This window comes from Eutrema salsugineum, unplaced genomic scaffold (assembly GCF_000478725.1).
Source record: "Eutrema salsugineum unplaced genomic scaffold, Eutsalg1_0 scaffold_8, whole genome shotgun sequence".
NCBI classification, from domain to species: domain Eukaryota; kingdom Viridiplantae; phylum Streptophyta; class Magnoliopsida; order Brassicales; family Brassicaceae; genus Eutrema; species Eutrema salsugineum.
The window spans coordinates 7,005,176-7,018,007 of NW_006256414.1; the positions used below are offsets into that span (position 1 = coordinate 7,005,176).

General features: G+C 37.2%; 2 protein-coding genes across 2 annotated transcripts; both read left to right on the forward strand.

The window, feature by feature from the left end:
• On the forward strand, positions 1-976 carry LOC18009960. The gene is made up of 2 exons (XM_006392290.1): positions 1-234; positions 854-976. Exons 1-2 carry the CDS (start codon positions 1-3, stop codon positions 974-976), a joined length of 357 nt encoding a protein of 118 aa, XP_006392352.1.
• Positions 977-1,991: 1,015 nt separating this feature from the next.
• Positions 1,992-8,525, forward strand: LOC112088254 (putative F-box protein At1g58090). Its single transcript, XM_024158571.1, is given in 7 exon segments — positions 1,992-2,297; positions 7,741-7,857; positions 7,859-8,068; positions 8,070-8,132; positions 8,134-8,270; positions 8,272-8,416; positions 8,418-8,525. Coding segments are annotated over 7 exon segments (1,086 nt in total).
• The last annotated feature ends 4,307 nt before the right edge of the window (positions 8,526-12,832 follow it).

A 12,832-nucleotide genomic window follows, 5' to 3' on the forward strand; every position in this document is an offset into this window, starting at 1 on the left:
ATGAACGATTCAAGGTCGGATTCGGAAAGATCAGTAAGAACATGGAGCATATACACAACTAAGGATGGTTCAGGGTCATCGATGAATGCGATCTCGTTTGGGTTTGTTGCGACGGCGATATTGATATCAATGTTCCTCATAATGGCAATATTCGAGCATCTCTTCAGGCCTGATCAATCCTCTTCTCTCGATGGGTCTGCTCAATGCCAGAAACTTGCTGAACACGCTTCTAAGGTAAACACCACCACCAATTTTTTAACATCACTACTACTCTCCCTTTTTTTTTGATAAAAAATCACTATTATTCTTTGTGTCGTATTCTTTCTTTTTTCTCATTTTTGTTATTTAAAGAGCTTTCTTTACATCAAAGAATTTTAGTCTTTTTATAAAGCAGAAACCCATGAAACTGAAGGGCAACAAAAAGCTATTTTAAATTTTTAACTACAATTTGTGGTATGATATTACTTGAATTTAGTTAGGATTTTGAAAATAAACATATTAATTTTGGGTTTTCTTTTGTCCTTCTGGAAAAGCACGACTGTTTGAAGTTTCACTAAATGTAAGAAAAAAGGAAGAGATAATGTCTACAGCGAACCCAGTCTGTAAAAAAAAAAGAAAAACTTCAAAATTTAATAATAACAAAAAAGCCTTCAAATTTCTGAAATATTCGTTAACTGATTTAAAATTTTATGTTTTTGTTAAAATTTTCGTTGATTTTGATTACTAGAAATCTTTATCGAAAATGTCGTTAAATCTTATTTTAATGCTTTTCCAACGATTTATTTGTTTTTGTTATTTTTCTTTCTCCTTTTTTCTCTTAACATAAATATAAGCAAGTAACGAAACATGGCAGGTTCCGGTAACTACGTCTGATGTGTCGGTGATGATGCCAGGAGAAAAGCTGCCGTCACACATAGCACTTCCGGCGCCGTTTTCTTGCCAGATAGAAGGAATTTGCTGGCCTTCTCACCTATAATATATTATTCTCTCTTAGCCAATTTAGTGGTTGTATCATAGTTATGACTTATGATCTCATTAATTTAATTTTAACTTATTTGAAATAGTTCAAAAAAATACATTTTAACTTAGTTCAATTAGCACCTCAAATTATACTCTAACGAACCACATCTTACTCATGTTATTTTGTTCTTTTATACCTTCACTAGGGATTTAATTGCTCCATGCTACGTACATAAATCCATACTATTTTTTTTAATACCTCTATATATATATGTATATATTATTTTCTTCTCTTTTATACCTAGATAAGTAACTGCATATATACCAGTTTATAATTAAATATTTTATAATCCATAAAAATTGAGATTACCCGTGAAAATATGTAATACATAAATTTAAAAATAAAATTATCAACAATCATAATATTATATAAAAACAAAATAATGAGATCACAATAATTGAATCATGACTATTTTACATAACTATACTAATGTAATAATAACGATTTTATGCATTAACTTAGCATGACTGACATGAAAGAAAAAAAAATACATATCGCTTATGAACTAAAAAGATTAGCAAAATATTTTTTGGTTGTGAATTTGTAATATATTGTTTAATGTTCTTTATGCTAAACTGAAAAATAGTTTTTTTTTTTACAAACTGTGGCTTTTATTCTTTATTCTTTTTGTTTTCTTTAATCAAAACATAATATATTTACTCTTTATTTTTTTTAGGATTATGAAATAATTAATTATAATTTTTTTTATTTAATAAGATTTGTTAAAATATAATTAAAATTAATTAAACACATGTCAAAACCTGATTGTTTAACCTGACACATGTTACGAGTAGGTGAGTTACTTACTTCAAATAATTTTCTTTTATACAAGAAACAGATTTTTGACAAGAATGCTTGGTTGAAACATAAAATCAACAAGGGGAAATATGTTCTGAACAATTAATTTACTCGAAAAGGCAAATTATTTATTTTTCTTTAAGTTCGTTACTAAGATAAGAAGAAAAACCTAATGAGTCCCTTGTTCGCTTCAACGATAAGCGTTTTTCAAAATTTGGAAAAAGCTATTATTCTTACTTTGCATTATTTTTCTTCTCTTCCTTTAAATTTGTTACAAAGGGTGGCGAGGAAGCTTCCCTCAGAGTTACAGGAAGAGATACTCATTAGGGTTTCATCACCTCTATCTCTCGCTTGATTCAGAGCCGTTTGTAGAGAATGGAACCCTATTTTCAAGGAGAAGAGATTTGTCAACAACCACTTTGCTTGCAGAAGAGCTCGTCCAGAATTCATGTTACAGACTGATTCCAAGTTTCATTCGATTAACTGTAAAACTTTGAACTTTCAATGTGTTTAAGGATCGGACAACACAGATTTTATTCTGTTTTTCTATCTCTCTTTCTATAAATACTCAATGTATTTTACTTGATTCTTTGTAAAATGAATACCACACATTTTTATTAGATAAACAACCAGTATTTATAGTTACATGACAGTATGACACACTTTGACCAAGGGACATATCTCTAGAAGACACCCCATTGTAAAGACACATATTGACCAAGGGACATGTTTTTAGAAGACACCCCATTGAAAAGACACATATATACATTTGTAACTGTTTTGCAGTTACCAAATCTATTCGCACATTTTCGAATAATTTGACATAAAACAGTTACCTAATTATATAATATATGACTCTTATAAAATAATAATAAAATATGATGAAGACCTGATCACATCAAACACTCCTCCTTGATCATGGCTTCATCACTACACCTAGTTCTTCTCGTAGAGACTCAAACCTTAATGTGTTTAAAGGTTTGGTTAAGATATTCGGGACTTGAAATTCTCCTGGACAATGTTCAAGCTTAATCTTTCCTTCTTGTTCAGCCTCTCTTACGAAATGATACTTGATGTTAATGTGTTTTTTTCGACGATGTTGAACCGGATTCTTTCCTATAGCAATCACAGATTTGTTATCACATAGGATCCTTATACTTTTTTCAGTCTTGAATCCGATCTCATTCACCAGTCTTCGTAACCATATTGCTTGATTTGCTGTGGAGCAAATCGCAATGTATTCTGCCTCAGCTGTTGATTGAGCAACCGTTTTTTGCTTGCTTGAATTCCAACAGCATGCACCCGATCCAATTGAGAAGACATAGCCGCTTGTACTCTTCTTGTCTTCAACTGAACCACCCCAATCACTATCAGAAAATCCCACCAACTCTGGTTCTTCTACTTGTTTGAATTGAATCCCATATGTCAAAGTCCCTTTAACGTATCTAAGGACTCGTTTGGCTTCATGAAGATGTTGCATTGTTGGAGATGCCATGTATCGAGACAAGTAAGAACTTGCATACATGATATCTGGTTATGAAGCACAAAGATACAATAGTCCTCCAATCATGCTTCTATACTTTGTAACGTCTTCAAGTTTCTCATCTAGGACTTCCTTCTTCTTGCCGTGAGGAGTTAATGGTGTTGACAAACTCTTGCAGTCTTGCATTCCAAATTTCTTCAAAAGCTTCTTTGCATAGTTTTCTTGTGATAAGAAAATGCCTTCTTCATTTTGGTTCACTTCCATGCCAAGAAAGTAACTTAGTTCTCCTAAGTCTGTCATTTTAAACTCATTCTTCATTTCCTCATTGAATTGTTTAATCTCTTTTATGTTGCTTCCCGTGACTATGATGTCATCAACATATAGACTAACCACCAATATCTCCTTTGAGGTCTTCTTCACATAAAGCGATGCATCATTGATGCTTCTCTCAAAGCCATTCTTGATAAAGTATCCATCAATGCGTCCATACCATACTCTAGGTGCTTGCTTTAAACCGTATAGCGCTTTGTGAATTTTAAGAACGCTGACTTCACATCCATTTAAAAGAGTTTCCATCCTTGTTGAGCCGCAATCGCCATTATGGTTCTTATTGTATCATATCTTGAAAGTTTCAAGTAATCCACACCATATTCTTGTGTGGATCGTCTGGCCACCAATCTTGCTTTGTGTTTGATTGCTTTTACACTTGCATCAGTCTTCAAACGAAAGATGCATTTGACACTAATCACATTTTTGTCTTTTGGTCCTGCCACAACTTGGTTTTGTTCTTCTCTATCATCCGCAAGTCTTCTCTCATGGCTTCTATCCACTTTTCATCTTTCATTGCTTCTTGCAAGGCTTGTGGTTCTTCAGCCATCATGAGACACATCTCATGTATAAGTGCCTCTCCTTCAACTTCATTTGTTTGGTCCATAAGATCATTGATTGATCGGAGATCTCTTGGACCAACATATTCTTCTCCTTCTTCATTTGAGTTTTGAACTCCTCTATTTGAAACTTAAAGTTGATTGAATGCGTTACTTACTTGATCTATTTGAGCGTTTAGATCATTTCCTCCTCCTTGTTCTTGTAAGTTGATCTTGACTTGTGATAGAATCGCTTTTTTTTCTCCTTTTTCATCATGGCTCCATGTTTTCTTCTCATCGGATGTCACATCTTTTGACACTTCGATCTTTTCTTCATTTAGCAAAAACGCTCTATATACTTTTGATTCGTTGCTGTAGCCTATAAATATCCCTTGTTTGGCTTTAGTGTCAAGCTTTCTTCTCTTCTCATCCGGTATGTGTATGTAACATACTCACCCAAAAACTTTCAAGTGATCAACACTTGGTTTCTTCCGCTCCATATCTCAATTGGTGTAACTCCTTCTCCAATGACTTAGATGGCAATCTGTTTTGCAAGTATGTTGATGTTGCAATAGCTTCAGCCTAAAAATTGTTAGATAAGTTCTTCTCTTCGATCATTGATCTTGCCATCTCTACAAGTGTTCTGTTTCTCTTTCCGCAACACCGTTTTGTTGTGGAGACTAGGGAGTTGTTGTCTCATGATGTATGCCACTCTCTTGACATAATTTGATGAATTCTCTTGATAGAAATCCACCACCTCCCTCTGTTCTAAGCCTTTTGATCCGATTCTCCGATTGGTTCTCCACATAAGGCTTGAATATCTTGAATTTTGTGATCACTTCACTCTTGTTCTTCAAAAAATACACCCTTGTCATCTTTGAGAAATCATCAATAAACGTGAGGAAGTACTTGCTCCCATTTATTGACTCTGTTTGCATTGGACCACACACATCTGAATGAATAAGCTCCAAAGTTTTGTTTGTGTTACTTTGAGATTTCTTTGGAAAACTCCTCCTTGATTGTTTTCCCATCTCACAAGCTTCACATATACCTTTTATTACTTCAAACTTTGGAAGATCTTCTACAATATTTAGCGTTTGCATTGTCTCCATCTTGTCATAATTCACATGACCAAAACGCTTGTGCCAAAGACTTGTTTGTTCTTCTTTTTCTTCGAAAGCCATATACGCTTCTTCTCTTGATTTTTTCCAACGAATTAGAACACTTCTGTCCTTCATCTTGATGTCCAAGATTTTCCTTCTTTTTAAATCTTGAATCACACACTTGTTGTCTTCAAAGATGACTCGATATCCATTGGATATCATTTGAGAGATACTAAGAAAATTTCTTGCTAGTTCGGGTACATAAAGTACATCTTTGATGACATGATCTCCTTTGTTTGTGGATACTCTTATATCTCCTTTGCCTTCGGACACGACCTTTCCACCGTTACCAATCCTTATGATAATTTTCTTGCTGCGATCTAAAGTGATGAAGTGTCTAACATCTTTAGACATGTGATTGGTGCATCCACTATCTACCAACCACGTTTCTTCTCCAATTGTTGAGATCTCTTTTTCTTCAACAGCACTAAAGAGCATATGACACTCATCTTCATCTTCATCTTCATCTTCTGATTCTTCAATACTTAGATGTGCTCTTTCACCTTTTCTAAGTTTGCAATCTCTGGCTATGTGTCCTGGCTTGTCACACACATAACATCTTCTTTCACCATTTGCACCTCTTTGTGAAACGCTTTCACTCTTCTTTCTGAAACAATCTACCTCATTGTGATTGTTCTTCTTACACACGCCACACCACATGTTGGTCTTCCCATGGCGAATTTTGTTTTGCTTGTTTCCTCCTCTTGAACCAAGCTTTTCTCCATAAAACGCACCCTCATTGGTACGATCTTCTCGGAGATTTAAACGCCTCTCATGCGCTTCAATGTTCCTATCAATTCTGTGACAGAAAGAGTTGATAGGTCTTTTGTTTGTTCAAGTACCCCAACGATACTGTCGAATTGTTGTGGTACGGAGATTAGAATCTTTTGAACCACTTGGTAATCAGACTTCTCTTCTCCATGAACTCTTAGTTGATTGCTCAGATTAATCAGCTAAGTTGTGAAATCATTTATGGTTTCACCTTCTTCCATCTTCAGATTCTCATATTCTCTTATTAAGGTCTGAAGATTAATCATCTTTACTTGTGAACTTCCTTGGAACTCCATTTTCAAAGCGTTCCAAGTCTCTCTTGCGGTCGATGTGGGAGCAATTCTCAGAAATATGGATTCTGAAACTGCACTTTGAAGGATTTGGAGAGCCAACATGTCTTTCATCAATTGATCTTCTCTCTCTTTGATTGATGCCGGTGTGCTTTCAGAAGATGGATTCGCTGTGATTCCGTTTTCGATAATCTCCCACAACTTCCGTGTCTTCAAGATGGTAACCATTTTGATTTTCCAAAAACCGTATGATTCACCATTGAAGATTGGAATAACTTGCTGCATAGTTGTCTCCATAGCTCTGATACCATGTAGAACTTTGAACTCTCAATGTGTTTAAGGATCGAACAACACAGATTTTACTCTGTTTTTCTATCTCTCTCTTTCTTAATAAACACTCAATGTATTATACTTGATTCTTTGTAAAATGAAAACCACACATTTTTATTAGATAAACAACCAGTATTTATAGTTACATGACACACTTTGACCAAGGGACATGTCTCTAGAAGACACCCAAATGTAAAGCCATATATTGACCAAGGGACATGTCTTTAGAAGACACCCCATTGAAAAGACCTAATAACTTGCTGCATAGTTGTCTCCATAGCTCTGATACCATGTAGAACTTTGAACTCTCAATGTGTTTAAGGATCGGACAACACAGATTTTACTCTGTTTTTCTATCTCTCTCTTTCTTAATAAACACTCAATGTATTATACTTGATTCTTTGTAAAATGAAAACCACACATTTTTATTAGATAAACAACCAGTATTTATAGTTACATGACACACTTTGACCAAGGGACATGTCTCTAGAAGACACCCAAATGTAAAGACATATATTGACCAAGGGACATGTCTTTAGAAGACACCCCATTGAAAAGACCTAATAACTTGCTGCATAGTTGTCTCCATAGCTCTGATACCATGTAGAACTTTGAACTCTCAATGTGTTTAAGGATCAGACAACACATATTTTATTCTGTTTTTCTATCTCTCTCTTTCTTAATAAACACTCAATGTATTATACTTGATTTTTTGTAAAATGAAAACCACACATTTTTATTAGATAAACAACCAGTATTTATAGTTACATGACACACTTTGACCAAGGGACATGTCTCTAGAAGACACCCCATTGTAAAGACATATATTGACCAAGGGACATGTCTTTAGAAGACACCCCATTGAAAAGACACATACATACATTTGTAACTGTTTTGCAGTTACCAAATCTATTAGCACCTTTTCGAATAGTTTGACATAAAACAGTTACCTAATTATATTATATATGACTCTTATAAAATAATAATAAAATATGATGAAGACTTGATCACATCCAACATTAACGTCAATCTCAATGACTTTGACTCAAATATCAAAGTCATTGAGTTAACCACCCCCTTTCATAGTCCCCGTATACACTCGGTTAACTGCGATGGGCTCTTCTTCTTTTATAGCAATTTTGGATTCAGTATCCACCGTTTGGAACCCGTGTTTGAGGGAGACTAGATGGGGTTGGATCAAACTTAAATTCTCGTTACTAGGCATGGTTTACGATAGTAGTGGACCCGGAAAGAGTTACAAGATCGTTGGGTATACTGTTAATATCAACCACCTGACACTTGCCATCTACGACTGTGCAACGAATTCATGGAAGTTTGTTGATGATGGCCAATACGAAGGAAAGTCCAGAACAAAAATCGTTATTTCTTTATAATAATGTGTCCCTGAATGGGAAATTTGTATATGACTGCTTATAATCTCGAAACCTGTCAGTGTTTTATCCGAGTCCTAGATTGCTCGAAAGAGATACTGAAACATTTTTGTATTCTACCGTGCACTAATAAAGATTCTCTCCATACTCATGTCCTTACGGTTCTCGTTGTTAGAACGATGCGATGAAACACTAGAGACTAAGATTTGGGTGACAAAGAAGAAAATTACAAATGGTGATGATGGAGAAGATGTGGTGTGGATTAAGTTCATGAGTGTCTCAACACCTAACTTCTCCAGGTTTTAATTACAACCCGTATAAAAGTTACTTTGTCCAGAATAATATCTATGGGAAGTGCTTCATCATATGTTGTAGCCACAAGACTAGACGGGTTGCGAGGTGTATATTGTAAGGTGATGCGTGTCAACTACGTGAGGGAACAAGTTTTACCCTTAACAAAAACAAATGAAAGCCGCAAGTGCACAGCTAATTAGTTGTAGTATTTAGGGATCGAATCCACAGAGATTTGTGTGCCTGGTATTCTTCTACGGTTTCTAACTTTATGTCTAGACTAGATTGCATTTAGAGGATGATTGTTTGTCACGGATTAAACTAGAGCGAAAGAAAGCAAATAAATCTATCCTAGAAAGCAAGTAGAAAAGTCGAATGAATGCAAATGAAACAAGCAAAATATCCAACTAAAGTAAATAAAGTGCAGATCTAAATAAACAAGTAAAGATCGATTGGTTTGTAAACTATGGCTAAAAACGCTGAGCTTTCGGGAACTCTACAGGTATCATAATCGGTTTTAACACTAGAGATGATAGATTGGGATTAACGGATATCGAATATAGGATTCTAGAGCTAGAGTACGGCGGTATGACTACGTCACTGTCGTGATCATAACCAACTGTTTCTCGCAACCCTGACCAGTAGGTTTCCACTCTGGCCCTAGAAGGGAGAGAACGCAAGAGCTGCACGAGACTCGTCAATACTCACGATCTCGCCGCAGGTAGGTTTCCACTCATACGGAAAAATCGCCTGTTTCATTCTAGGTCTGATACTTAATGAAAACTTTCGCAAACTAATTATCTAGATCAGATACTAGGTGATCAATCAAGCATACATGCAATAAGAACGAGAACAAACAGAGAACAAAGTGAAAATCCCAGATCTATAAACCTAGATGTCTTAATCGATTATGAGAGTTTTGGAAACCCTAAGCCTAACTCGGGATCTACTCAGACATGGCTGAGGTCGACATCTCAAAAACAGTAAAGAAAAAAGATGAAAGAAAGCTTCTCTATTGAAGAACTCAGACTTGAACAATCTTCTATAAAAATCGCATAAAACGGCTAAAGGAAAAGGGTTTCTGTAAAAGTATGAAGGTGGTGTCTAAAAACGACCTAAATGACAAGTATTTATAGTCTTCAATACTCCATGGTCTCTAGGGTTCCGGAATTGAGGCTGAGAAATGACTTTGGGCTTCAGAAATATGGGATTTCATTCGGAATTGGCCGGCCGCAGTCGGGAGTAACGTGATCGCGGGAAATAGGTGGTTGGCCGCTGTCGGGATGCTTGTGACCGCGGGGAATGGGCTGGTGGTCGCGGTCGCGTGACTTGCTGGCCGTCTTTGAGTGGCTCCGGGGCTAATGGAATATCTTGAGATCCAACCGATGGAATGTCTCCAAACCAAGTGCATTTGAAAGCTGGTTGATTCTTCTATACGTTGTCCAATTTTGAGGGTGATCAGACGGTGAGAAGGTCTTCGTCTCTCCATGAGAGTTCTGACGGTCTGCATTTATCCAAAAGAGTCTTTTTGTTCCAATTTGCGCCTCTTTATCCCAAATTACCTGAAAAGTCTTTTAAAATCCGAAAACATAGAAATCCTTTGAAAACCTTTGAAAATGGAGTAAAAACACCTGTAAAAGACATTAAAGTGATCCATAAAAATGGTCAAAATCCGGTGTTATCAACTCCCCCAGACTTAGTCTTTTGTTTGTCCTCAAACAAAACAAGGGCCAAATCTCGGTGAGAGGTTTGAAAACGCAGGAACTAAACAAAATCTCAGATACCAAACTTATAGACCAATATCAATCATTATGCATCAATCAGGAATAGCCTAGAAAATTCTCACTAGCAATACGAGCATAACTAGTCCGTTAATCCGTCATGCGGAAATCTATTGCACTAAGATCTAACTTCCAGTCAACTAGCTCTTAACATTCATTAAAAATCTCGGTGGTTCTCATCAAAGAAAATATAAGCAAGGCAATCTAGGCTAGGTGTAAAAAGGGTTATTCTAGGGGTAAGGCTTAAAGTGTTTGTGGGTTACCTGAAGATCTGGAGGATGCAAGATATTATGCAAAACCGCAAGAGAAAGTGAAGCTGTTGGTATCCACAGTTTTCAGTCACTTTCTTCTTGCCATAGATTCCTGGTCTTCTTCCTCAGGTTCCCTCCTAACTCCTCCAGACTTAGATTTTTGAAAATCTTTAAACGAATAGTGGTTACTTCTTGCTCTAAAAATTTCGACAATCTAAGACTCATTAGGCTTTTTGTTTCTCTCTCTCTTTTCATTCATTTTTTTTTTGAAAAGGGAACACCTTTAGATATAGAATCATAGAGAGCACGAAATTACCAATTAAAATCAGTCCTGTAAAGCTTAATAAGGTTTTCTGATACTCTTCCTTCCCAACTCCATTCAGTCTTCCTTGTGAGTGACTGAAAACTGCGTCGCTCCTCTTCTCTCTGACGTTTTTGCACATATCTGCTGATATAAACTAAAGAGAGAATGCATGAGGATTGAAAACAAGGGTTTTGGGTTAAGGGTATGGTACCAGATAAAGATGAACTGGTCATCTAGGACGACAAAGAGTGGTAAAAATGAGGGTAAAAGACGTCCTAGATGTATATCTCGATGCCTGCCTAAAATCAATGATGAGAAATTAGATATCAATATTAAGGTCAAATAAAATGAGCTAGTATATCCTGTCAGAGAGAATCTCCATGAATAGAAGTCCTCTGGTTGGAGTTTGTAGTGCAAGTACTCTAGCTACCGCCTAGTCTAGTGCTAACCACAAATGAGCTATCATGCGTAGTGTAGAAGTGTGCAGGTCTAAATCATCATAGTTTTGTGTCAAACATTCCTGAAAAATACTTAAGGTCGAATAGGTTACATATTAAAATTTAAAAGGTACTTGAAATTTTGAAAGCAAAAGCAAGAAAATGATTAGTACGGATAGACATCCTCCCCCAGACTTAAATCACACGTGTCCCCAGTGTGAAAAAGTTGGTGAGAAGATGGTGAATAAAAGAGAAAATAAAATAAGATAAAAGAAAAGAAAATGATGATAGAACCGTGATGGCTGTCAAACGACAGTGAAGTGCTGATCAATCACTCATCCTCCGATGTGTCTGCTTCGAACTGGTGCTGCTCCTGTAGGAAAAGTGACAACGCGCTCAAAGCGTCGTCCTTGTCTCTCAACTCTGCGCTCCATGTCAGAATGTGTGTGTGATGATGTCGATGATGAAGTGTGGCATGTCGAAACAGATGGCTGAAAGTGAGCACGGGCCGCACCTGCATCGCGCTTTGCCTTGGCCACTATGTATTGGCCGATGGTGAATGGTAGACGAGGCACAGATGGCAGAAACTCATCGGCTTCCGGAGTCCATCGGGGACGTCCTCCGTTACACAATCTCGGGACTGATGCTGAAGGTAAACAGACTCGGTGCTTCTCGGTGCCAGTGCAATACTTGTAACCAAACCTGTCTGGATCGAAAGCGGCACGAGAGATAATGTGATCGCGAGAGAGATAAAGTAGGTCATACCAGACGTCGGGAAGTGGATCATCAGATGAGAAGTCGAATCCTACAGCCTGTAGTATCGCTGTAATAGCGCTCCCGTAAGCTGGAGTAGCGTCCTCGCAACCATGTAAATCATGCTTCACATTCACCATGTTCTGTGCTATGATCCAGGCAAAGCATGCAAGTCGTGGGTCGTCCATAAATGGCATCTGAAGTGTAATGAGCTCGGTCTTCAAAATACATCCCATGTTGGCTCTAGAGAAAATCGTGTGTGCTAAGAGTTTGTGCACAACTCTCACTGCAGGATGAGTAAAAAGGGCTGACTTGGATCTCCCGCTATCATAGACGCCATGACCCATCTCTCTCCATAGGTCAAAATCGGGTTCTTCTTCAAGGTGAATGCCATCAGTGTATGGAAGCTTAAGAGCTTCAAAAAGTGCAGTAAGTCTGTCCGCGGATAGAGAATGACAAGATGCCGTCAGAAGCTCTGGGGTTCCTCCTCTTCGTGTGGTGGAGTGTGACAGTTGCTAAGAACTCGCGGACTAGCTCGGGATAAGTCGGAAGGTTCAGCTCCATGTAGGGTTTCAGCTTAAGTGCATCGATGTACTAGATTACATATTCTCTAATTCCAAGCATCTCAAATAATCAATGCAAGGTGTTGGTTTGAGGTTCAGCTTCTTGAAACGTCTTGCATAGTCCACTCTCGGGTTCATCTCTTTCCCAATGTATCAGATCTGTGGTGGCTCGGGAGTTGCCGTGTTTCTCTTGAGTGCTGGAGCAACCTCATCACGTAATTTCTTCTTCTCGGTCTGGCTTGGTTCAGCATGTACTCTCCAAGAGTAACATCATCGGGAATGTCCTCAGAGCTGTCATCAGTGTGACGGCTTCTTCGGGATCTGCTTTGTTCCATTTTC